Here is a 26,431-nt window from a genome sequence, read left to right on the forward strand (position 1 = left end):
ACTTCAATCTTGAATGCTACAAAAACTATTCTGTGTTCTTCTTAGTCCTAGCAGGCACAACCATCAAGCTGCATATCAGCCAGGAGCCCTGGATAACAAAACAAGCTTTGACACTGGAGTGTGAGAGAGGCAGCAGCACTGGGGTCTTGGTGTTTCACTATAAACTATAACGTCCACAGGGAAATCTAAATGGTGTGTTTTTCTGTTTACCTCCCGGTGACAACGTCCAAATGCTTCAACACATCACTGAATGTTTGTTACAAGAAGTCCTGTCACTAAGAATAAAAATGGATGGATGAATAATGGTCAGGCTGGACCTTCTGCCTCTTGCCAGTAATACTAAGCAGAGATACAAAACCAACTCGTAAGTGATATGCAGCCAATCTAGACCTATATAATAGCATCTAGAATTATCAACATTGCAGATACATCAACTTACCTCTGAACAGAGATAAGTTAAGTAGTTGCTGGTGTTTCTCAAAGAACCCTGGTTCGTCAACTGAAGTCACTAAAGGAATTACTTGTTTCAAAATTTTTTTTCCAACTATATTCACTGACAGCATTGAATAGGTTATTTTTTCTCTTATAAAGCTTGCATTCTGATTTAATTGAGGAAATATGATAAAGCACCTCTCTCCATATAAAAAAAAAAGAAAGTTTCAAAGCACAATACACTGTAAAATATTTTGACTGCCCCTTTCATGTGAATTATTACCGTATACTAAACAGATTTTTGTTTTATTATGAGTAACAAAATGACTAATAGCAAGTACAACTTAACAAGATATAGGAATGGGTGTTCCCCTTTTTATTTTCATTCACTGCGGCCCCATTCTTTGTTTTCCTGCAAGATCAACATTTCAATATTGTCATCAACTGCAGAGCAAAGATGACTCAAACAGTTGCAAATAAAGATCAACATGCTGGCTATACTGGCTAGTCCACCATGAAAGGCAGAGCTTTAGCTATATTGTGCATATATTACTCTCATGATACAAGATTTGGTTTCAAGGGACTCCGGGGCAGTGGGGATGTTCAGCAGTAGATGCCAGTTTCTGAAAAGAAGTCACCTCTTAGGATCAGGTACAGCTGCAAAAGCTGTGCAGTCAGGAAACTTTGTTGTATTTGTCTACTACATAACACCCCCATGGCAGGGGGGGTTGGAATCAGATCATCTTTAAGGTCCCTTCCAACTCAAACCCTTCTATGATTCTATAATATATTTCCACATCAGCAACCACATCTATCCAAAAGGATACATCCAAATCAAATGTCACTGCAGTAAAACTGCACTGCCCTCTGACAAGGCACCCTTATCATGTGAAAAAGACCATGGCCACCCTTGCAAAGCATTCTAGTGCTACAAACCATGGTTCTTACACAGTGCTTCTTTCAGAAGAAAGAATTCCTTGAAAATTATTTAACTCCTTTTCTAAATTGAACTTTGCACAACCCTTTCAGGTTGCTTTGAAGAAAAATGTTGAATCAATCCATATTCTAAAATGCCTCAGAAAGAAGAAAAATCCCAGCAGTAAATCCACCTAATTAAGTGGGGGTGTATCTAGCCCATAGGCTTCTACCGCATCTCAGCTTAATATTCTTAAGCATCCTATACATGGAATGGATGGTAAGGACTCCTCATTATTTCTCAAATGAAGTTGAACAGATCTAAGCCAAATTACAGCAAGATAAACCAGAACTCTTAAGTGATGAAAATCGTACTTTTTCCTATGCTTTAGGGATGCTTCTGGCTCATCTGTCCTCTGATCAAGGTGAGCCTGATAAAGCTGAAAATTACACTGTGTGACTGGATTGTACAAGATTATTTTTCCCCTGAGAAGTGATTTATTTTAGTAACTCTCGTTGAATAAGAAACTTTCTGTTCCAACATGCCGCTCCTTCTTGTGTAGGCATGGTTCCTTATTGCTTTGAGTGAGAGATCACATAAAAGAAACATAGAATATGAGTGGCTACATCTTCTTTATGGCTCAAAGACAAATTTGCATTATCAGACAGATCTTCAGGGACCACAAGTTTCATAAAAAGTGAAAATTACTACCATTAGCTCGTAGGTTTAACTGTAAAAGTTACTGGTATATCTTCCACTTTTTGAATGTGAGGAAAATCCAGTTTGGGGTTAGAGAGATCTTGCTTTGTAGAATTTGGGGTTTCTTGACCTTTAGACAATTCCAGGAGGTGTTGCATATTAAGTTTGAAAATGAGACGAGGATCTGGTCCAGAAAGAGATGGGCAATTGCAGCTCTCTCTTATTTTAAGAGCCTGTGAACACATAGGAAAACAAAATCAAGCTCATTTAAATAAGAAAAACAAAAAAAAGTTTTCAGTTAGCGATTTGGCTTTCTGGCAAGGTCTGCATTTGCATTTGCTCAGTAAGTGTAACACTGAGTCTGAGTTGTTACTGAACAAATTTTCAACAGAAATTAAGAATTCCTGAGACAAATGCAGCAACATGGTAAAACAATGCCAAAAAAAAGAAGAAGGAAAATAATTTTCTCACAGACAGTTTCTCAAAGAATGGATATTCTAAAAGGTTTGGCCTAAATAAATAGGAAATTCTCCAACAATGTAAATTAAAATGACTGCATCAAAAGGGCTGTGAACAATTTACTCCATCAAATATGTTCTATTATTTAAATAGCTATATACAGATGTCTGACTCAAAAAAAGGGGAAAAAACATAAAGGACATTTAACTGTTCAGTGCTGAGATCAAGGCAGTTGATCAGTATAGTTAACGTCCAGTTACACAAGTGATTTAATCTCCAAGAATAGACATGGAATAGACAGCTTTCAAGTGTTCTGAGAAAACAATGTCTCTAGAAGTTAAAAATTTATCTGGATAAGATCGGCAATAAGAGACCAAACTTTAATATACTGCTGGCCCCTGAGTAAATGACACTGCTTCCATTCTCCAGGTTATAAAGTACAGGCACAAAGAAGCAAAAGAATTTCCCAAAGAATCAAAATCCGCTAGTGCAGGCATATTTCCCCTGGCATCATGCTTTGTGGACAACTTGAGAAAGGTACGACAATGGATGAATCTCACTTCTTAGAGGCACAGTGGAGAAACTGATGTAGAGCACTATGAAGTTGGCTGTTTGAAAAGGTGCTTAAGTTGGTGTTCATTGTAATGAAGCCAAACATACTTTAATTAGTTCATAAAAACAGGCTGCTCATTTTAGACCTAACAATGTATACCATACAACTAAGTCCAGTTCCTACGTATCATACAGCAAAATATTACATGAAGAATTTTAGAGGGTTCTCTACCTGAGAACGATTTTTTTCAAGATCTGCAAAATGAAACACCAACAAAACACCAAGTCAAGAACTAGTCTGACTTTTAGCATTAATCAATGGTCACTGTGGTATGGTCACTTTTCTGCAATATTATCTGTATCTTGACCTCAATTAAGAGCAAACTATAAGCAGACTAACACCCAGGTTTATTTTTAATCTTTTCCTGGGAAATAAGTTGAAATTTTTATTTCACTTCACAACCCTGGGTTCTTGAAAAGTAATAGCCCGACCTGTCCTGAGCTGTAGCCAGGTGCCTCCTGACCAGGACTAAGGACTGTTAGCAGAAAGCAAAGGTTGATTCATTTGTTTTCGATGGATTAAAGAGGGAGAAGAAAGTAACACAGTTTTCATAGCAGTCCTACCACTGCACTTAAAAAACAGAGCAGGAATTCTAATCTGCTTTCTATACAATGGATTTGGCTGAAGTATCAGATCAAATATTCCAGTACACCTATGCCTCAGTATTTGCCCATCATTTCAAACCAAGCTGTTATTTTTCCACAGGGACACTGGGAACATCTTACTACAGCAGATTTTAAAATAGAAGAGCAGACCGGAACTCATTTATTTTTATAAGGAGGTACCAAAACATATTTCTATCAGTTCACCATAGCAAAGTTAAGGAAAGGTTTGCTGTAAATGGCTACAAACAAATAGAATTTAAATTTAACAACTGTTTTTGGGAAAAAAAGCGACACATTCCAGGAATGTTACAAGAGTTTCTCCATCTGTTTCTTGCTGAAATGCTACATTCAAACTACTGGATACATAAGTCTGGATTAAGCATGCGAATATTCCTCTTGTGTAACTTTTAAAAAATAGGAATAAGGCTTTCAGGATTTGTTTTTCTGCAGCATGATCGTCCAGGTAGTCACCAAATGCAACTGTACTGCTGAACAGTCTTCTGCTTCAGTGACCAATTAATTTCTAAACTGACATTCATGCCAAACCGAGAGTTTTCTCTTGTTCTCTTCCAGAACATAAGCTGCTGCAAGACTGCATTAATGTCAAGCAGCATTATTGAAAGCAAATGGAAATATAAAGATTTAGGCTGTATCCTGGAAAGGGCAACATAATCCTCTTTTAAACTAATTTAGCTATTTTATATATCCAGTTTTCAAGACTATATAGTGTCTGGCCTATTTCCATAGTTTCATTTATCTAAAAATACTAAAGTCATAACAGCAAAGGTAAAAACTCAATACTTCAGAGTTAACATTTTTACCCTGTGGATGTCTTTGCATTCTTGCTAGATGTAAAGCAAGGGGGGTAGAAGGCATCTATTCAACCCCATCAACTCAGATGCCATTAAAATGTGTACAGTTATAAGAAGGTAAAGCTATGCTGACACATCATCTCACTGTTAAAGACAGCTATGGCTACACACTCCAGTGAAAGCAGCCTTTGTGTGTACGATTGTGACTACCATGCAACATTCAAGCCCAGTTAGGAAGTGTTCTTTCCTGGGCTCAGTTGACTGCTGCTATTCTGTTCTGTGCCAGTAGCTCTGCAATTTTATTAAGATGCCACTAACAGGCTGAGGAGTCTACAATACAGTTTTTCCTGAAAGATAAAACAGCCCAACATGGTCAGCTGTACTGTACTGCCAGAATCACTTAGCAACTTCAAACCCAGTAATTTAATATTGTTCAAGTAAATTGTTTTTTTGGTAAGAGGACGAGTAAAAGCATTCTTCATAAAGCACAGACGTGCTGATAATATAGTAAAAACATGTTTCATTGACTGTTTTTACTGAAGAGCATTCTCAACAAAGAAGATGGACAGAACTGAGAGAGGTTACGTAGCCACAGTGAGTACATAGATTCACCTGGGAACTGAGAATACTTTAATGCTATTCTTTTCAGGTTAACCATAAGAGACAAGTACTGCTGTTCAGAACAAAGACCACCTGCACGCTTACTGGTTCAGGAGACCTCAAATAAAATCTCAAAACTAATGCTTGTGAGTAGCAAAGGTGAATCTGTTTTTCTTATCAATAAAATTGCAGTCACCTCCCGCAACGTGCTGGGAGAGGGGAAGGCAGAAGCACTAGGGAGGTCCACCTCAGCCTATTGCTTTCATATATAGCCTAAAAGCAGAGGCAAATACAGAAACAAGTAATTTTTAGCTCTCAGTATTAATCCTTCACCACTGTCAAGATAGCAGGCTAACTGCTGCATCTCAGCCCCTTATAGTCTTTTGGAATACACTGTATCTCTGAGGCTGCTGGCTCTCAGTATAAAAGTCACATCATTCTCTGGTCCACAAAGCAGGCCAAGGGTTATAGTCTCTTGTGTATTAACTGTGATTACCTCGGCAGGGCTGACTTATGCTCTGACCTTGCAATTCTGACAAAAATTAAGAAACAGCATGAGCATATAGGGGAAGAAGGAAAAAAGACATTTAAAAAATCAGAAATGTCAAGTTGCAAAACGAATTATGATTAGCAGGCACAGGGGAGACAAATGAAGTAGTATTAGTAGTAAGATAATGATTAAAAGAACAGATAGACCTATTACTTGAAAGGAAGATAAGCAATTTATATATCATGTTAATACTTCAAATCCTTCACTGCTTCTCTTGGCATAGAAAAGAAAAATTGTGACAAAATATTTAACAACTTTATGGGGACGACAAACACAGGTCAGTATTTTTTATTCTTCTCTTCCATTAAGCTTTCACACCGATAGCGCTTAGTTCTAGTACTAGAATATATTAACAATCTGAAGTAATCTTCACATCTTAAGCAAAGGGTAAATATACCAACCCATTTTTGACAACAAAGTGAAATAATTTTAATATCCAAAAGGCAGCTGACTGAGGAAACAATAAGAAAAATAATATACAGCCAATGTGAATTTGATAAGAACAGGTCTTGCCAAAGTAAATTAACTTTTTTTTTTTGACATGTTAACTGACCTAACAATCAAAAGAAAAGCAGTAGATGTGACGCATCCCAACTTAATACTACAATCAAAATGATCCCAACATGGCATTTCCACAAGAAAGAGTGGGAAATGGGAGTTACAGTAAATAAAAAATAGAATCTGAGCCAATAACATGATGCCAAAAAAGCAAATGTCACTCCAAGACAAATTTTTGTGTCACAGGTAAGGCTCAACAGGTAACCTTCTGCTTTATTCAGTATAGCAGAGGCTTCAGCTGATGCACAGGGTTCTACTTGAAAAGGATACTAGGAAGAAGGTAGGCAAACTGTACTAAGTCAGAGAACATTAAACTAAAAGGTTCAGAGATGAACTAGAACATCTTATAGCTTCTCTCTGGCACTATGCTCCCACAATTTTTCTCCCCAGAACAATGGCAAGTGTCCTTCCTGCTACTACAAAATTTGTTTAAGATTTCTTTTTTTGAAAATAAAATCCGTAGGCCTTTGTTGAGCATCTCACCCCTGTCTGCGCAGGAACTTAGGAGATTTCAGTTTCCTATTTAACAGTATATTCTGTCTTCCTAGTTTACAATCCAAATCTCTACCAGTCTTAGGGGTAAATCCTTTAAAAACATTGTAAGTAGTTTTAATTTCCTTTATTTCCTTTCGAGGACAACACCATTCTGTAAGTGCTTATTTAACAATTCCTCTTATTCAATTATTCCTCTTATTTATTAATTCCTCAGCTTGGCTGTGGCTTCCAAATTGTTCAGAAAAACAAACACAAGATCTTTAAAAGACAGGAAGCAAATCAAATGAGTTTTAATTACGTGAAAAGAGAATCCCTGTGATATTCCTGCTTTAATTCATATTTCCTAAGACTGTTAAGTCACCTCACTGAGACATGTCATTTCATTATCCAAAGAAAACAAATCTCACTTTACATGACAGAATCTTACTGTGAACTTGCTTAGAAGCCTGTAGAGAAAAACATCTGTGTGGCCCAAGACGTCCAAAAATCTGTCCCTATTTCCCCCAGCTACAGTAGCTGCTGTAATAATAGGTACCATATTGTCCTGAAAACCATTTCAGCTTCAAAATCATCAGCAAATGAAACACACCACTTCTCACAATGGATCTGATACTGAGTCTTAAGAAATACAGGTTCTTCACAGAGAGATACTAGAGGGATAAAAGGGCACTTCTCAAAATCTGGCCCTCTGGGCTCTGAATATCTAATGGTCATTAATATACAGGAAGCATACTGTTCTAAAAGGCCTGAAGTATGTGAGCAACGAAACAAAAAGAGAGCTGATATTGAACAACACCAAAGCCCTGGGGTTCCCTTTAAATGCCTGACATCCAGCTTCAAGAAAGCAGCTCTCAGATAAAGGAGAATCAATGCTCCAAACAAGAAATCTCCAAACACCTCTACATACTTTCTTAGATTTTTTATTCCACTTCTATAGTATCAACCTCACTTATCTACTGAACTTCCTTTAAAACCGGTAAACCTTCGGCCCCTGATTTCTCGCCCTGCTCCAAAGAATGCTTAAAGCAAATGGCAAATGAAAACACCCCCTCCTCAATCACCTTTTGGAAGAAAAATTCCTAGCCAATAACGCTCTTGGAATCAACAGTGGTTATAAAAAGATGAAGGTTACCCTGTTTAACTACAAGAGATAAGACAGAAATAAAACGGCTGCCAGTTCTACACAGTTGCTCAATTATTTAACTTATTTGCTCAGTTCCGGGGTAGAACATAAGTAGTAACTTATTTCATTACCACTTTATAAACCAGCCAACAACTGTACGAAAATAAAGTATCCTGAACCCTTTATATTCAGTCTAACTAAAATCAAGGCTCCATAATGAGTTTAGTTTTCCATTCAGCAGCTCTAATGTGTTAAAAAATCCATCAAAATAGTATCACAGTCTGTTTTTGCAAAGTACAGAATTTTCAGCGTAGCCAGTCTCCAACCTCCTCCCCTTAATGCTGATTTTGATTTACACTACCATTTAGAATATTTACTGAATTTGTTCTCAAAGGACTCACAAAAATCTTTTTTTTCTCCTTTGAAATCAGCAACACCTCAACATTTTAGTGCTTCTTCTATCAATAAATCTTCAATTGTCTTTACAGTTTGGAACTGAGAAAGATTTGAAGTGACTAAGCATTTAAAAAAAAAAAAAAAAGAGGAAGAAGAAGAAAATACCAGTTGGTTTTAAGAAAGGAAATTTCCAAACACACCTCAGCTTGCTGAAACAGTGCTGTTGTGAAGTGCTTTAACATTATATTTAAAAAAGAAAAAAACAGTTGAAAAACAATGCAAGTTATATTTATGTAGTTAAAAAACCCACACTATTTAAAGAAATGGTAAACAAACGAAGATTACTAGACTTGGAACAGTTATCTGTCCTTAAGCTACCAGCGAGTAGCACATCGAATTAAGAGAATTCCCAAATAGCTATCCACTTGGCATTTCTCCAAGAGGAAATCTGAAAGAACAAATAGAGAAAAGACTGCAGTTTGATGGGCAATTGCGTGAATTAGCTCAATCTCCTCGGAGTGGTATGGAATTTGTTCCCTAACGTGACAAAACTGAGATTTGAAGGAAAAAAAAAAAAAAAATCAAACTGCAAAATCTAGAGAGATCTATCCTAACTAAGGCTATTAAGAAATCTTGCATTGGGGATCTGACATTCTCCTGCGGCACCATTCTTCGAGGTGCATTCAATCCCACGTCCTATCCTGTATTTGACAGCCTAGGGCTGGCTACAAAAGCAAAAAGTGAGAGCTGTCATGACAGTTTAGGGTTCCAACTTAAAAACTGACTTCCGAAATGAAAAAAAAAAAAGAGAAAAAAACCCTAATTAATCCTGTGACACTGTCACATCTATCCTGGAAAGGCCATTCAAAGGCAAAAATATAATACTTTGATCAGAAGCCAGAAAAAAACCCAAGCCCTAGAACATAATTACATTCAACCTGTGCCATCTTTTCCCCGTTTAATATAACCTTTAAGGTTGAGAGCTTTGTAACAAAAAATTTTTGTAAGGATAAAGAGAAAGACAAACACCATGCTAAAAGAGTAGATTGTGAATCAATACCAAAGTACCTCATAAATCAATACCAAACTAATCCTGGCAACCTTTCTAAGAGAGAAAGACACTTCCTTCAACTCTGCTCACCTCTGGGATAAGCCGGTCTAAGTGTTCAGCTCTATTTTCATGAGAAGGGTGTGTGGAAAGCCACTCTGGTAACCTGGGCTGCCCTTGAATGGCTTCTGCTAATTCCATTTGTTGCCAAAATACACTGCTTGCTCTTACATCCATACAAGCCTAAAAAATAGAAAGGAAATGAATAAACCACGATATTTTACAAGTAATACAATACACATTCTAGTGAATATTGAACTACAAAAGACACCTTAAATTTTACATCTCTAAAGCCTGTTTAGATGGTCCCCATTATACCTGACAGGAAAAGGCTGTTCTAAAACACAGTAAAAACCTCATCCAGATAAGACAATGGATTTGTTCCTTTTATTGTCTATGTAATTCTACCAATCTTAAAAACCTTACTTATTATGCAATTCAGAAGAAAAAAAATTCACAATTTCTGGCATGTATTTATTCTTCAAAAAACCCCTCAGCTACTTGTTCTAAGTTACATTTGCAGTACAGTAAAGAAGAAATTAATCACCATCACTCTGCAGATGTAGGCAAATTTACCGGAAAAAGTTCGGAGCAAAAAATATGAAGTGATAATAATTCATAATTCACTATCTGTAAAGATGAACTGCAAAGGCTTTTCCGTAAGAGATTACACTGCCTTTTTCAAGGGTGATGGTATAATCCACAACAGATTAAAACATTAATTCCTATCTCTCTCCATAGAGGTATCTATTTAACCAGAGAAAGTCATGCAACACTAATATGTAAGAATAGCATTTATACATCACCAACAGACTCCTTTATCTTTGCATTTAAGTGGAGGAGGGGAAAGAACAAGATTTCTTACATTAATTTTCATTCGTTTAGTAGGAAAAGAGACCAGTACTCAGGTAAGAAAATGTCTCCCTCCCCTACTCCCCCCAATACAGAAGTGGTGCTTTAACCCTTGATTTTATTTCTTAAAATTATTAAATTGATTTCTTAAAAGTATTATTATAAAAATATTATCCACACAAGCAAAGAAATGCTAAGATACCATTTGGCTTGTTTCTTCCTGGTATGGCTCTACATCTTAGTTATTACAAAGTAGTGAGCACCCACACAGCAATCACATTTTTTAATGGATTGCATTATTCCCTTAGATGACTTTAAACAACAAATGCAGTTTTTATCCCAGAATCAAAGTTATTTCTTCCTTGAAGAAATATTAACACTTATTAAGAAAAGGAAATTTTCCTCATGAAATATTAACACTAGATGGTGCTGCTCTCATAGTTATCCAACACCCAGCTCTATCGCACTTAGCCAGAAATAAGTGAGTCATTCCAGTTTCTTCAATTTAGAATTAAAATCCACAGAGACACAAAAAAACCTCAAACCCAAACAAAATACATGACTAAAAAAAATAAATTATGAAAAAAATTTTGTGGTATTTCAGCAAAGCCGCATTATTTTTATGGCTGTATTTAGACTAAATCTCTAAATATGAGAACAATATTGATATAATTAATAATTATCAGAAATTACAGCAAATATAATCACAATATCAGAAAGTTCTTGACTTTCAATGAATCGTTCTGAGAACTGACATTATAGATCTGCATATTTTAGGTGCACTGCAATACAGTAAAGCATTCCTCAGAGCTGTTCATACTAGATGGAAACTAAGAAAAACAAAAATCTGAAGAGTAATTAATATCTTTACATACAATTAATAAATCCTACTTGTGGAAGCTCGCTGTTTGGCATTCTCTTTATAAATATGTAGGTTTTTCTTCTAGTAGTAATAAACTACATAGAAAGTATGCTATGCAGTTAATAATGCACAAGTTTACAAATTTCAGTTATATTACATAATTTTAGCCAGAATGACTTTGTCTTTCCCTATGAACTGTTTCATTTCCCACTATTTCATTAATCTACAGATCTTAAAAAATTTGGGAATCCTTCAAGTGTAAAACTCTATTATAGAAACTGAAAAATGTCTGGTAAATTGCTAATAAAACAAGCCAGTTGCAGTTACCTTTGCTGCAAACTGAAGTCCCACTTTATCAGCTTCAGCTTCCAATGTCCTGCTGTACGGTCTGTCAAACATAAACTGCAAAGAAGCACACCAAAGCTCTATTTCTTGGGTTCAAATGTGGACAAAGCCAGAGCATTGCAGCTATTTTCTCATAAGAAATGGTGTTTCTCTATCATGTTGACCAGTAATAATTTCTTAATGTCATCTTCAACTCCATTACATGTAATTCATCAATTCAAATTATACATATTTTCATGCCACTCCACGAGCCACTCTCACAGCATTTTGCAGCAACTAAATGGTCAATGCCAAGGTTGAATGAGATTTTTTTCACTCCACTCTTTTATTGGCATTAAGATTTTTGTTGTAGTTTTTTTGTACGTAAAAATTCTAGTGGTTGCCTTAAACTTCCAGGATGACTGTCCTTACACCTGGTATGATCTATCTGGTATGGCAAATAGCCCACAGTATGGAATGTAGCCATAAACGTTTTCATGCAGAAATCACTCCTTTGTCATTATTATCCCCCAAAACAAGTTGCAAATTGCCCTTGAGAAATCAAACTAGAAGACATAAATCTGATCAACCCCTCTCCCACCTTTCTAGGGTAAGACATTTTACTAACACAACACACACTGAGAGACAGTGACAGTTTTCTCAAATGGCAATTTAGTCATATGTAGCAGGATCTTCTGGCATATGTAACTCATGTAGATTTGGGCAGCCTTGCCCTTGTGTACCAGGTTATAGTAAAAGCAAGTCAGGACTTGTCAAAACATTCTGCTCCTCCAGAGATAAGGGAAACCTCTGGCTTTCTTAAAGAAAACATCTGGCTTACACGTTGATTAGGAAATACCGACTGATGAATGGGGATGTGCAAGATTACTGAAAAGATTTTATCAGCTCTTTATCTTGTTACAAAACCATGTCTTCCTCCTAAGTTCCAGGAAATAAAATAGATCAAACCACAAAACAGTCTGAAATGAAGAGCACCAAATTAGTGGTCCAGTCCCTTGAGTAGACAGGGGTATCTGTAACTTTTTGCTTCTTTCTAAAGTAGAACTGGTAGTTTTTCCTTACTGGGTCAAAAATAAAAGCCAATCAAAGCTAATCCTCTATGGGTTCTGTAAAGCCAAATACGCTGGTTTATAAGTACACATAGATGAGGTCACGTTAAATTCTTAATTTCCTTACACACCTTATCTATTGCAATTATAGATATACTTTTAAAATCCTCTGATGATAAAGTCATTATATGAAGTAGAATATATATTCTTATCACTTTGAAAAGGGCTCTGGTCTACTGGAGCACATACATTCACTAAACAGCAAAGATATCCCTGGCTAGTCTGTCATATGTTCCTGAAGCACCATTTTGCAGGCAGCACTATAAACTATCTTGCTTAACTATCAAACATTTGTCAGACATGAAAATGAAACTGCTAACAGGACTACCCAAGGCACTAACTGGAATGGAGGTTTACACAAGTAGGCAGTTCTCTACTTCTTCAGTCACAAGCACTTGTGGTTTTCTCCTCTTCAAGGTTTACAACAATTTTAAATAAGAAGGGGTAGCATCCGTCTCAAAAAAAATTTGCCAAAGTTTAAGAACTAGGAAATTGATGGTCTGAATACACGTGTCAAGAGACCATCTAGAAGGAGATTTGGAACAGCAAGAAGATGGTAATAAAAGATAAGCATTTAAACACTTATGCCTTAAATACTTTCATTGCATTTACAGTTAAGCACTAGGGTATTGCTATTAACCTCTGTGTCTAGCTAAATCTCTAGTTTAGGACCCACCTATGCTGCAGACTGTGGAAGCAGGGATGGCACCTGAAGAAACCATCAGCCTACAATTGCTGTTACTTCCTTTACTTTTCCTCTGTAATCTGCTACTGGCCAGTCACAGACAAGATAGGAGCCTAAAGAGACTCCGACGCAATTCCAAATAGCAATTGTTTTGCCAGATATAGCTTAAGCCCAAGCGGAGTTCCAGATGTGTTATGTCCTAATGATTATCCAAATTTCATCAGCTTACAAGAGATTTAAATGTGACCTCTGCAGTTTTTGACAATTCTGTGTGCTTCTTCTGCAGATTTAAAAAACGAAACTATAAGATAATCTGAATCTCTTGAAAAAACTTGGGCTCTCTTTCACAGGGTGCTGTCAGCCAATAAAGTCCCAGCAGTAGTCATGTAAAAGGGTCAAGGCATCCAACATACAACAGTGCTCACCTGGGACTGAAAAATGATTTTTTTAAAAAAAATATTTCATGAATGTGCTGAAACGAAAACTTAGATCTCCAAACTCTGATCCAAAATCCTTGTCAGCAATTTGACATAGTAAAGAAAAAGGATTTGATTTTTCAAATTAATTACCAGACCTGCCTGTGTAAATTAAAGAAAAGGACATTACAGGTAAGTTGACCATCCAAAATCACCAGTTTCCACATGAAATACAAATCTGACTGTGTGAGATGCCCAGGACAGGGAATATAAAGTACTGTAACTACAGATGCTAGTGCATGGGACATGAGTAAAGCTCAGAGTCACACTTAATGCTATTCAAATAATTCTTAGGCTTTAACTGCCACATAAAAAACCTGCTGCTGTAAAACCAAGGCAAACGTGTTTCAGTTCAGAAACACATGACTAAAGAACAACCACGAATGAAGCACACAAGAGAACTTAATTTCTCAAGGCAAGCCAACCCACTAGCTCTGGAGAAAAAAAGCAGAACTGGAGCTAACACGCCAGAAGGCTTACAGAGTCACTGGAAACTACTCAGAGTCAATAATAAAAAATAAACAATAGTCAGCAGGCAAAAAAGTTAAGCCTTTGAGGACATAAAAGCAAAACAAATACCGAAATAGAAGCAAGTATTGCAATGTGTCTTAAATAACCCTTTCGTAAAGCGAGTTGCTAGAATTCGAAAAAGTAAAATACAGTTATGGAAGAAGAGGAAAAGAAACATCCTGAGAAAAGATGCAGAAAGATTCATTTTCACGTAAGCACAACAGGCAACAATTAACGGAGATAGACACGGCACTCCTGGGAGACTAAAAGAATTCCTATTCAGCATCTTTTGTATATAGATGGCAGCATTACCAATATTAATTGGTTATTTATTCTGCATTAAATATGGATATGTCTAACCTTACTGAAGATGAGTTTGATCAGAGTTTTAAACCAGGACATTACTATATAGTATCTCATATATGACAGATCTTTTCTATAGTGCACTAGGACTATGAGCTTAAACCCAGATTCCATTGGCAATCTAAAGCACAACTCCAGTCCATGATGCCAAAATACCAGTTGCAGTTGGCCTAGAAGAGAAGAAAATATGCTGACAGGGAGTTAAATCTTGCTGTCTAAATTATGAGCAGTCTCGGGATTGATTCACACTTTGCTTTTTCCAAATTCAAAATGCTGGCTAGCATTCATCCATGTATTGGTTTCTTAGCTACTTGTACAAATACACAAGCTCTTTAGAGATAATTTATGTTCAGAATCCACACGTCTACCCATTAGCATAAGAACTACCAAAACAGATTGGTTATGTTTAATTTTATGTTTTTGAGGAACCAGGGGAATTCTTGGGAAAAGCATCAAGAGAAGGCAAAAAAACCAAAGAGCTCTCTCACTTAAATTCCAATTCAAGTTTTATGATGTAAGCAAAATTTCTTTTAAAAAGTGGGTATTTTTAAAAAATAAATGGATCGGTAACTGTCTAGAGGCAGAGAGTAAATTAGACTGCTGAAGAAAAATGGTACCACAAAGCCTCTGATTTTTACTTTATTGGAATATATGCTGTCTGAAAAGATTATTTCACTAAGTTTTATTATGGCACGGTTTCTACTTTAAAAGAGTATTTAGATTCCAGATTTTCTTATCTTTGAAACAGTAACAATGTATTTAAGCAATTCCATATATTTTGTTTGGTTTTAGAAACAATTTAACTACTCAGAATAAACTCATGGCATTTCAACATTTACAACTTCAAAGGTGAGCCACCCTTCAAAAAGACAAACACCTAACTTAATTGGCAAGCAGGTACTTGGAGCCTATTCAGCTAGATCCTGTCATTTAGGGAAATCTAAAGTTCTTCCAGATGACAGGCAAAAAAATATATATCAACTGAAGCACCTGAAAAGTTACAAACATATTTCATTCATAAACACACTTAGATATGAATTTTTGCTTATAATATTTCTCCTCTGGCCCTTTCCCCCAAACATACTGTCTAGTGGTACTACCTCCCCAAAATTAAAAATGTTTTTCCATCAAACTCAGGAATAATAATACGAAACATCAGTCTTACCTCCTTTAATTTGCTCTGAATCAACTGGCCAACAACTGCCAAGCTATCACGAGGACAGATGGCCCAAATCATAGTGAGAAAGATAAGTGATAGAAAATCCAAGAACTGAACCAGGCTGGCTTTCTCTGCCTGCAAATAGAAATTGTCCCATTCTCATTCTTTCTGATGCTTCTTTGGAACATAATAGAATTTAGAAATACTGTAAAAAAACACTGATTTTGTTGTTCTATGCAGCCACAGGAACAGGGCAAGTACAAGCTCCCCTCCCTGCACAGAACAGGTGGATACAAGGTACTTTCACTTTAGAATCCACATCAACTGCATAAACACGGCTGAAACAAATACATCTTGGCTACCTCCCAATTTGAGAGATTCAAAGCTTGAGATAAGATGATAGCAGCACACAGACAGAGCTCTTTAGTAAAAAGGTCATGAAACAACTTAGTTGGAATGAAAAATCCATAAAAAAGACCTAGAAGACTGTAGTTCAGCTAAATTTGAGACATCTCCAGACCAAGCTCTAAATGACTGTTAATAGTGAGTCATAATCCACCCATACAGCTACAAAAAATGCACTTGAGAGACTTTGTCCTGACACTGACTACTACAGGACTTCTGATACTTTTTAAGTACTATATGTGTAATAAGGATATTCTGTATCAGAATACTCTCATTTCAAACTCAATTTCGAATTAATTAGTAAGGGTCACACTGCAACTTTGGTTGCTAGTGATAGGAAAAAAACATTAAAGTGATTAGAATTCATTTATGAATTTTAGACAGCCTTCTTTAAGTACTTACTGCATGTTCCAGGACAGCATGAGCTATTTCATGTGCCAAAATAAAAGACAGCTGATGAAGATCAGAAACTGCATTTAGTAATCCAGTGAAAACAAACACCTGGCCATTCTGTAAACAAAAAGAGAGTGAAAATTAAGTAGAAGAGACAAAATAAAATGCTCTTTCGGTACTGATTTTTGTATTGTGTTCAACTTACTGGAAGCACAAAAGCATTTACACCTGGTTCGTCTACCACATGGATAACCCACTTGAGGGCCGAGATTTGTGGGATGTCCTCATTGCTTTCAGATAGATGACCAAAAACTGCCTCCACAACCTGATGGCGTGCATCTGTCTCGGGCAATATTTTACTTTCAAATTCCTCCATCCTCTGAAAAAAAAAATCATTGCTTGCCACACAGAATTAACACACAGTAAATGACAAACTGGTAAACTAATGTAGCAGCTACAAACAACCTAGATAAATCTAAGTTTCAATACATTTTTCTTTCATACAGTCAGCATATTAGATTCAAGCTTTTAGACCCACAGTTAAGGATTAAGAAACTTAAAAGGATCAAAAATAAGGTAGCACAAACTTGGTCCCACAGCCTCCTGTATCTGGCATCTTCCCCATGCACAGTTATGCTTGGCATCACAATCTGGCCCATCTTTCTGTCCCTTCCCAAATTTCCATTTGAATTTATAAATTTTCTGTTTCTGTTGTAATTTGTAAAGTGGACAATTTTATATAAAAGATGTAATTTAAATACATCCTTGCACTTCTCTTGCAATGTTCTTATCTCACATTCGCTGTCAGACGGAGCACAGTGACATTCACATATGGCTGGATTATCAATTTTCACTGACTTCAGCACAGAAAATCACAGAACTCAAAGTTAAAGAAATTAGTGCAATGGACAGTTTAAAAGAAAGCAATCAGATAAAAATGAGCTGATTCAATAAAAAACTAGTAGAACTGAATGCACTTGGAAAGTACTACCTTAGAAAGTGACAGCTTAGAAGAGAGGACCATAAACAAGCACCAAAGAATGCTCTAAATTGGCACAGAAAATGAGACAGATCTGAGCATTCACCTATTATCTATGCTTTTATTACTTACACTGTATTTTTATATTTCTTGTTATATTACTATAATGCAGCTAGAAATGTTTGTTACATACATATAATGTGTTCTCTAACCATCATGTGCCCCTGGTGGTTTGCTGATGCAAAAGGAACTCTTAAGAAGGATGGGGACAAGAGAGGGTGTAACTGATGCGGGTGCTCTGCAGGGTTCCAAGTATGAAATTCAAAACTTATTAGGATATCACCAAGTTTGTTTGCCCATCTCATTAACTGCTTTGTATCAGTAGGAAAAGCATTAACAATTTTAGAGTATTTTGAATTTAAAAAAAATAATCTTACCATCACATATTCTATCTCTGACAGTTCTCTAAAATGCTCTTTTCCAAACACCAACAGTCGAGGGCGCCCAGTGATAGGTGTCTCCTCCAAATGAGTGAAATAAAACACGACAAATAAAACTCCCAAGCTACTAACACCTAGGAGTATTTTCCATTTATTCTTCCTTGCATTTTCTTTAAAAAGTTCCCGCTTATTAGGAGGAAGTGCCTTCCACCATTTTCTTATGCTCCTGTAAGATACAAACAGTGTCAACTTGGGACATGGTTAAAAAGGATTTTTTTCATGTCTGCCCCTGCTATACATTACAGTCTCAACTCATGTAAGAGCCTGTGGAAGGCTATACTTTAATTAGCGTCTAATCCACTCCATTTTTTCCCTCCCACAGCAGAAGAAGGAATGCCCCTTAGTGTCTTGGCTTACCTTCGTCTACAATATGCACATGAGAACAAGAAGAGGAAAAGAAAACATTTAACACCACTGATAATGGAAATAACTTGTTGTTGAGCAAATTGTCAGTTTAGGCCCCAATCCTACAAAATTTTGCACAGACAATAAAACGAAAATGTGACAAATACACCTATGCCATTCTCCACAAAAAAAAACCCCAATGAACTCCAGCACACATCTTTGCATAGTAGGGTCTTACACTGAAATAGGAAGGAAGGAAGTATTTTACCTGCCAAGAAGGATAGCAAATAATTTCTGAATTGGCTTAACAATAATCCAGAAAAAGGGAAATGGTACAGCCTGAAAAGATGGTGATGTGCGAAACGACCTGATGCTCTGAATGTTCCAAGCAGAAAAATGCTGTGGGAGTTGCCCTACAGAACTGATCCGGAGGGATGAAGTCTTCTCCCCAAATGACTGAAGGGATTGGAAGCAAAAACTTCCAGAACTGTGGTGTGCATTCTTGTACACTTTTGTATTTGAGATGTTCAAAAGACACCTCTGTCCTTTACAGATGAGGTTCGTATAGCAGTCAGGGCTTCCAGTCAAAAAACAGTTTCTAGTACTTCCACTCAAATCCAGTCTTTGGCATCCACCTTGTGTACAACTGGCTAGCGTTCGGCAATATCCTGCGTAAGATCTATAGAGATTATTGCACCTTCCCTGCTTGGTGAAAGAAGCCACATGAAAGAAAATACAGTTCCTGCCCAACAACTTTAAACCACGGACGATATTCATAACTTCTTTGGTTGGTTACCCTGAAACAAAGGAAAAAACAGTATAGAGGTATTAGGAAAACCACACAAACAGGAAACTCTGAAGCAACACTTCATTTCACCTGAACAGGTACCTTGTATTTTCCAACAGTTACCGTGCACAAAAAGAACAGCACAATTACAACTGCACCCTGCTGCGGTTTTAAGATACTAATCTGCTCTGGGCTGTTAGAAGAGCCACTGTCTTAGTGACACCGAAAATGTCAGCAAATAAACTCTCTAAGACTTATTTTGGCGTTTCAGAAAGCAAGCACCCAGTAATCAGGCCTGGGCAACACAAGGGAGCGACTGCCATTAATTGTGTGCAACAAGACGAGAGCTGGGACAGAACGTATTTACCACTCACAAGCATATGTATAAATTCTCACAGAAATCTTAAGCACATTCTATTACTCTCCAAGGACTAATTTGAACTTTATTATGAACTTTACAACAGTCAAAACTCTTGCCAATCTGGAGCTTTGGAGCCAGCTCTCTGCTTCACCTTGGCTTTGACAGAGAGACTGCAAACAGCAGTGATTACTGAAGAAGACACATTTGTCAGCACAGATCACCCTGAACATAAGATGCTCCCATCATCAAAAAATAAACAGTATATGGGAAAACACTGTTTTGAAGAAAAAAAATCCTATCAGAAGGACATTCTGTCTAACTTTCAAAAAAGCCCATAATTATTTAGATGAAACTTAACTCAACCTTAGCTTAAATAAAAAATATTCCACTTTTTGTAATGATAACCACTTCTTGTACCGCTGGATCACTGAGAACAAAACCAAGTGTGCTTTTCCTTTTGCTTTTATTGCCACCAGATCAGAATGACTGTGGTCCTCCATGCCAGCTGTGCGTGCATCACCCCCTCTCCATGTTGGCCTCCTTCCACTGATACTGAAAATGCCAGCAAATAAAATGCTCCCAGATTCGTTTTGGAGTTTCAGAAAGCAAGCACCCTTTATCAGGCCTGAGTAACATGCGGGAGTGATCTTCATCAATCGTGTCCAACAAGACAAAAGTTGGCTACAAAATGTATTTCCCACTTACATGCATCTGCGTATACTTCCCCAGAAATCTTACATGTATTCTATGCATAGGTCCTACACCTGGGTCAGGGCAATCCCCAGCTGCAATACAGGGTGGGGATAATATGATTGAAAGCAGCGCCGCAGAGAAGGACTTGGGGGTACTGATTGATGAGGAGCTCAACATGACCCAGCAATGTGCGCTCACAGCTCAGAAGGCCAACCGTATCCTGGGCTGCAAGCATGACCAGCAGGGCGAGGGAGGTCATTCTGCCCCTCTGTTCCACTCTTGTGAGACCTCATCTGGAGTACTGCGTCCAGTTCTGGAATCCCCAGCATTAAAAGGACATGGAGCTGTTGGAATGGGTCCACAGGAGGGCTACAAAGATGTCCAGAGGGCTTGAGCACCTCCCATGCGAGGACAAGCTGAGAGAGTTGGACTTGTTCAGCCTGGAGAAGGCTCCAAGGAGACCTTCTAGCAATCTTCTGGTACCTGAAGGGGCTACAAGAAAGCTGGGGAGGGACTGTTTACAAAGGCTTGTAGTGATAGGGCCGAGGGGTAATGGGTATAAACTGGAGCGGGGCAGATTTAGACTAGACATAAGGGAGAATTTCTTCACAATGAGAGCGGTGAGGCACTGGCGCAGGTTGCCCAGGGAAGCCAGTTTGGCTGGGGCCTTGGGCAGCCTGGGCTGGTGGGAGGTGTCCCTGCTCATGGTAGGAGGGGTGAAACTGGATTATCTTTAAGGTCCCTTCCAACCCAAACTATTCTATGATTCTATTAGTTTCCAAGGTCTAATTTTAACGTTATTTAACTTCACAACAGTCAAAACTCTTGCTAATCTGGAGCTGCCTCCAGCTCTCTGCTTGATTAGTAAGGATTCCAAACAGCAGTGACAACAGAGGACACCTCTGTTCAGCACAGATCATACCCAACACGAGGCGTTATCATCTTCAAGGACAAACAATTCCTAGAAAACACCGTTGTAAGGAAAACCTGCTGAGTGACATCCTGTGTAACTCTCAAAAACCACAGCAGCTTAGCCAAAACAGAATCACTAGGTTGGAAAGGACCCACTGGATCGAGTCCAACCATTCCCATCAATCACTAAACCATGCCCCTCAGCACCTCATCCACCTGTCTTTTAAACACCTCCAGGGAACGTGACTCAACCACCTCCCTGGGCAGCCTCTGACGATGCCCAATGACCCTTTCCGTGAATTTTTTTTTCCTAATGTCCAGCCTGAACCTCCCCTGGCAGAACTTGAGGCCATTCCCTCTCGTCCTGTCCCCTGTCACTTGGAAGAACAGCCCTGCTCCCTCTTAACTGTACTTACTTAACCGTACTTTAGCTTAAATCAAAATACTCCGCTTTGAAACGTTCCCGATGTTGATTCCATCACTACCGGCGCCACCCGCCCACAGGGGAAACTCTCTAACACCGGCCTGGGCGCAGAAACCCCGCATGGCGGGAGCTCAGCCGGTCCCGACTATGGCGCTACAGGGACTCGGGGGGACGGCGTCACCGTGAGGCGCCGGGAGCGGCTGCTCTGCCCGCCGTCACAGCCGGCGCGCTGCGGAAAACACCTGCTTCACCGCGGCCCTACTCACCACCCCGGGAGGCGGAGGAGGAGGACGGGGTCACGCAGGGCTGGGCGGGAGCCGGCACCGGCACCGCCCCCCTCCTGCCTCAAGCGGCCCCGCGCTGTGGCGCCTGCAGAGACCCCTCCCCTCAAAGAGGTTCCTCCCCTCACAGAGGCTCCTCCCCTCACAGAGACCCCTCCCCTCACAGAGGCTCCTCCCCTCACAGCGGCTCCTCCCCTCACAGCGGCTCCTCCCCTCACAGAGGCTCCTCCCCTCGCAGAGGCTCCTCCCTCATAGAGGCTCCTCCCCTCACAGAGTCTCCTCCCCTCACACAGGCTCCTCCCCTCACAGCGGCTCCTCCCCTCATAGAGGCTCCTCCCCTCATAGAGGCTCCTCCCCTCACAGAGTCTCCTCCCTCGTAGAGGCTCTTCCCTTCACAGAGTCTCCTCCCCTCGCAGAGGCTCCTCCCTCATAGAGGCTCCTCCCCTCACACAGGCTCCTCCCCTCACACAGGCTCCTCCCCTCATAGAGGCTCCTCCCCTCATAGAGGCTCCTCCCCTCAAAGAGTCTCCTCCTTCGTAGAGGCTCTTCCCTTCACAGAGTCTCCTCCCCTCACAGAGGCTCCTCCCCCACAGAGGCACCGCCCCTCACCCTGGCTCCGTGCCCCCCCAGCCTTGCCCAGGCTCCGCCCCCTCGCAGAGACTCCGCCCCCCGCCTCGCGCCCGTCACGCGGGGGCGGTCGAGGCGCCCGCAGCCGCCATTTTGTGTCAGCGAGGGCGGGTGCTGCCGTGCCTCGTGGCTGGGTCCGGCTGAGGAAGGGGAGGCTCTCAGGCACTTTCAGGCCTCAGAGCTCACAGGGGTCATGCCTTAGGCTCGCCTGCTGCTGCCTTTGGAGATCTGAGGTGTTTGTTATTGCCAGAATTTCCAGAACTGGCAGTTGGACTTGGTCCCCTTGGGGATGTTTTCTAGCTGTACCGATTCTATGATCCCTTTGCTGTATGATTCCAAGCGGTTCCCGCCCCCAGAGCCAGTCAGTGATCCTTTGTGGAAGGGAGCAGCAGGCTCAGCAACGTTCAGCTTTTCCCATATCCAGTAAAATGGCAAGCTGCTAGTGTAATATACAAGTTTTGGCCCATTCATCCGGCTGGCAGAATGAAGTCCTAAATTATGTGAAAAATGGCATATTTGCTGAATGCGAGGGTGAAGGCTGGGACACACAGGGCGATGAGAGGGCAGCCCAGGCTTCATCCAAGTCCTAGGGCTTTGCATATAAACAAAGGCCCTCTTATAGTGAAAGGTGAAGAAACGTAGGCTTTTGCGTATGAGCGCAGTCAAGGATTGTTCAATGGTTGCTGATACATTCATTGGTTGCCCAGAAAAACCGTGGCTGTTTCATTCCCGGAGGTGTTCAAGGCCAGGTTGGATGGGGCTCCGGGCAGCCTGCTCCAGTGGGAGGTGTCCCTGCCCATGGCAGGGGTTGGAACTGGATGATTTTTTAAGGTTCCCCCCCCCAGCCCAAACCATTCCATGTTCCCTTTTTACTGCTGAGGCCCTTTCCTGTGGCTCTTCTCAAGCACTGATGTCCACTGCCAAGGAAAATAGATACCGAAAATACTGACCAGCTCTAGGAGTCCAGCCTAGGAAGAAACTTTATATAGTGATAGGTAAAAGGTTTGTTTTCATTAGACACAATTCCTTTAAGACCTGCCCAGCTGCCATTATCCTAACAGTCATGAGTAAAATCTGTAAGTCAATTAGCACAGCAATCATTGTTGTGGCTGTTGGTTCTAGTCACAAAACCAGCTGAGCTGTAGCAGTGAGAAGCACTTTGTCAGACCTAAGACCTCTGCGTGTCCCAACTGTCAGGAAATAAAGACCTGAGATGGAAGCTCTCATGAATGCCTCCTGATGCTTCATGTCCATATGGCTTTATATTTGCTTGCTTTTCTTGTCTTCTTTATTTAGAATTCACTATTCTTAGGCTGAGCATGTTGGCTTTCTGCTATTTTGTATGTGGAGCAAATGTCATTCTTCTGCCTCACAGCGTCCATTTTATTTCAAGTGTGCTGAAAATGTGGGTTTTTTTTCTTTTGCATACTTCTTTCTGCTCTTTTTTGTTTCTCCAGTTGCATTGTTTAACTCTGTGTGCATAGAGGCCATAGGAGCTATTTCTGCATTCCTGACTTGCCTATATTCCTGTTAAACTCAATGGAAGTTTGGAGTGTGCAGGGATGGGGCAAAATTGAGTAAATATGAACTTATCAAGGCTTTTGCTCTCCACATACACTGTACGCATACCCTATGCAGTAGTCATTAGCACAATTAACCAGTTAACACTTTTAACAAGTAGAATTTTCCTATGTAATGTGGCTACGAGTATTTGTGTATCTCTCTATATAATCAGTTGTACTGAACTGAATGAGAGTTTGTTTGTGTATGAAATTATTCACCCAAGCAAATGTCAAATACAATAAATGTAATAAACAGCTTAAATGCAAATATAAGGAAAAAAAATACCTGTACAATCAGGTGGAAACAACTTGGTGCTAAGGTCTGCCTGCTACCAACTTTTAGTTACCCCATATGTACAGTTTGTTGGTGCCTTTTTTCAGCACTGGTGTTCCTGGGAATCACTTAGTGCTGCCAGTCTTACACTGACTTGCACTAGTGCTGGGTACCTCGCTGGCCCAGGATGTGAGTCAACCCAGAATTAAATGTGTTAGCTATTTTTCTTCCTCTGTGGGGTAAGATAAATACAAGATACTGAGACTTAAGGAACCAAATGTACAAACATTCAGATTAAATGCATTTTAGGAACTTCTGATTTTGAAGGCCTCAAGATGAAGTAATGAAAATGAACTCCGGTTTGCTTTCAGCTTGCCAGATCTGACAGTCACTATACTTCAGAGAGCAACTGGGAGTCTCAGTTGTTGGAAAACTGGCAAAAATTTGGATAGTCCATCATTTATTTGTTATTCTCTTAGCTTTTATCTCTTACACAGTTTGTAAACTGCTACTGAAGCAGCTGACCTGCATAAAAATGCAAGTGAAAACAGTAAACACGACAGAATTATTCTACTAGATCTCTAAAATGCAATGTTTATTTGCAGAGGTTGGAAAAAGGGGAGCATTAATTAACCTTCTATACTCAAGAGATTTTACGTAAGTCCTTCAGCAGAACTAAGACAATTATAAAGCCATCTTATTTCCAACAACAGAAAAGAGCAGATGCAGATAGGAAGAAAAAAGGAGAACTCAACAGACCTGTGCCAAACGTGAGTGTGTCTGCACTGCACATTGCAGTGGCTGCAGCATAGCCACATCTAATTACTTTTCTCGTTATTCCACTTAGTTTTTCTGGGTGCAACCAGACTAGCAAAAAAACCTGAGATTTCTCATTTCAAGCCTTACAAGGACAGACATTTATTTTAAAAAAAAAAAAAACTGAAAAAAGTTAGGTGTGTGATGCACCAGCACTGCTGAGCCTGCATGTGAGAGTCTCAGGGGAGAATCAGAACTGCATTCCCATTCAGTCTTTCATTTAGATAATACAAAGCCTCCCTAATTGTTTCTGTGGCGCTTGATTTGTGCTGGAGTGGGACTGTGAAAGTGTTATCCATTGGGGAACAGGGATCATCATGAAAATGAGATGTGAATCTTGTCAGGATGCCCAGCGTGTATGGAATTTTAACTAGATAAAGCCTGGGACAAGGAATTCTGTTGGAACTGCTGAATAATAATTGTAAAAGTTCTGGAAGTTGATTTTTCCTGCTCTGATAGCAATTGTAATGACTTAAGATTAATTTTAGCATTAAAAAGAGGTAATTGCAGTACTTAAAACCCTGAGGCAAACTGGTGGAAGTGCTTTGGAAAGGATAATTACACCTGCACAAGAAAGACTGTCTGTTTAATAGTATTAACTAGTCCAATTAAAGAGATGGACGAAAGGCCAATTTGTTACTTTAACGGTTCTCTGAGCAAGTGGTTTTGATATGCAAGCAATAGAAATTAGTTTGGTTTTTTCCCCCAAAATTTAAACGTTTTAAGGACTACTGGAGGGATCTTTTCTCTAGTTGTCATTAAGTGCTTAACATTACAGATGCTGCTGTTTTACCAGCTAAACAACAAGAGAGGCGTTGGGTGTGTTTGTGCAGCAGGCATTTTGTTTCACACTGTTAACCTGGCCATAACCCCAGTCTAAACAACCACACAGAGATTATTCTTAATCAGGGGAAGATGGGACAGGAAGATTCTTTGTTATTCCAAAATAGCAGCAGGTTTGGGCTATTTTACCACTGGGAAGAGCTAGAGCAGGGTGTGGGCTGGCTGGATGCGATGTAGGATCTGCTGCCACAAAGCTTTCCCTAGGGCTTGCCTGCTCTAACAGAAGGATGTGTGTCTTTAAGTAAAGGTGTGGGAACACATGTGTGCACACACACTAGTCATTTGCAAAGTAACACAGGGATTTTGTGTCAATGCGTTTTGAGAATATGTACTTGCATCTATGAACAGGCATGGATTTTGCCAGGGGAAGTAGCAGGAACAGAGTTTAAGAGGGTTTTAATCTGTCCATGAATCCTTATGTTTCATTTCCTTACTGTAGTGCTGGCATTGCTTCTGACACTTTTCTTAGAGCCTGAGTGGTTCAAAAAGTTTTAACTACAAG

The 26,431-nt window shown here is 39.4% G+C and overlaps 1 protein-coding gene across 1 annotated transcript; it reads right to left on the bottom strand.

Annotated features, from left to right (window-relative positions):
- Positions 1–665: 665 nt before the first annotated feature.
- OMA1 (OMA1 zinc metallopeptidase) lies at positions 666–19,237 on the bottom strand. The gene is made up of 8 exons (XM_069861832.1): positions 18,618–19,237; positions 17,942–18,170; positions 16,731–16,904; positions 16,535–16,642; positions 15,734–15,862; positions 11,408–11,482; positions 9,400–9,549; positions 666–2,280 (listed from the first exon to the last, which is right to left on the bottom strand). The coding sequence occupies exons 1-8, from the start codon at positions 19,124–19,126 to the stop codon at positions 2,062–2,064; spliced, it is 1,593 nt and encodes a 530-aa protein (XP_069717933.1). The 5' UTR covers positions 19,127–19,237; the 3' UTR covers positions 666–2,061.
- Between the last annotated feature and the right edge of the window lie 7,194 nt (positions 19,238–26,431).

Source organism: Phaenicophaeus curvirostris, chromosome 8 (assembly GCF_032191515.1).
Source record: "Phaenicophaeus curvirostris isolate KB17595 chromosome 8, BPBGC_Pcur_1.0, whole genome shotgun sequence".
Taxonomy (NCBI): domain Eukaryota; kingdom Metazoa; phylum Chordata; class Aves; order Cuculiformes; family Cuculidae; genus Phaenicophaeus; species Phaenicophaeus curvirostris.

Bases quoted from the DNA above. Each gene is read 5' to 3' on its own strand.
- OMA1 (XM_069861832.1), bottom strand. From the start codon at position 19,126: ATGAATATCGTCCGTGGTTTAAAGTTGTTGGGCAGGAACTGTATTTTC. The intron at 16,905-17,941 runs GTAAGATTATTT...TTTTTTTTTCAG, and splicing joins CAGAGATAGAATATGTGATG to AGGATGGAGGAATTTGAAAG. The intron at 2,281-9,399 runs GTGAGCAGAGTT...ATGTGTTCACAG, and splicing joins TAGACCGGCTTATCCCAGAG to GCTCTTAAAATAAGAGAGAG.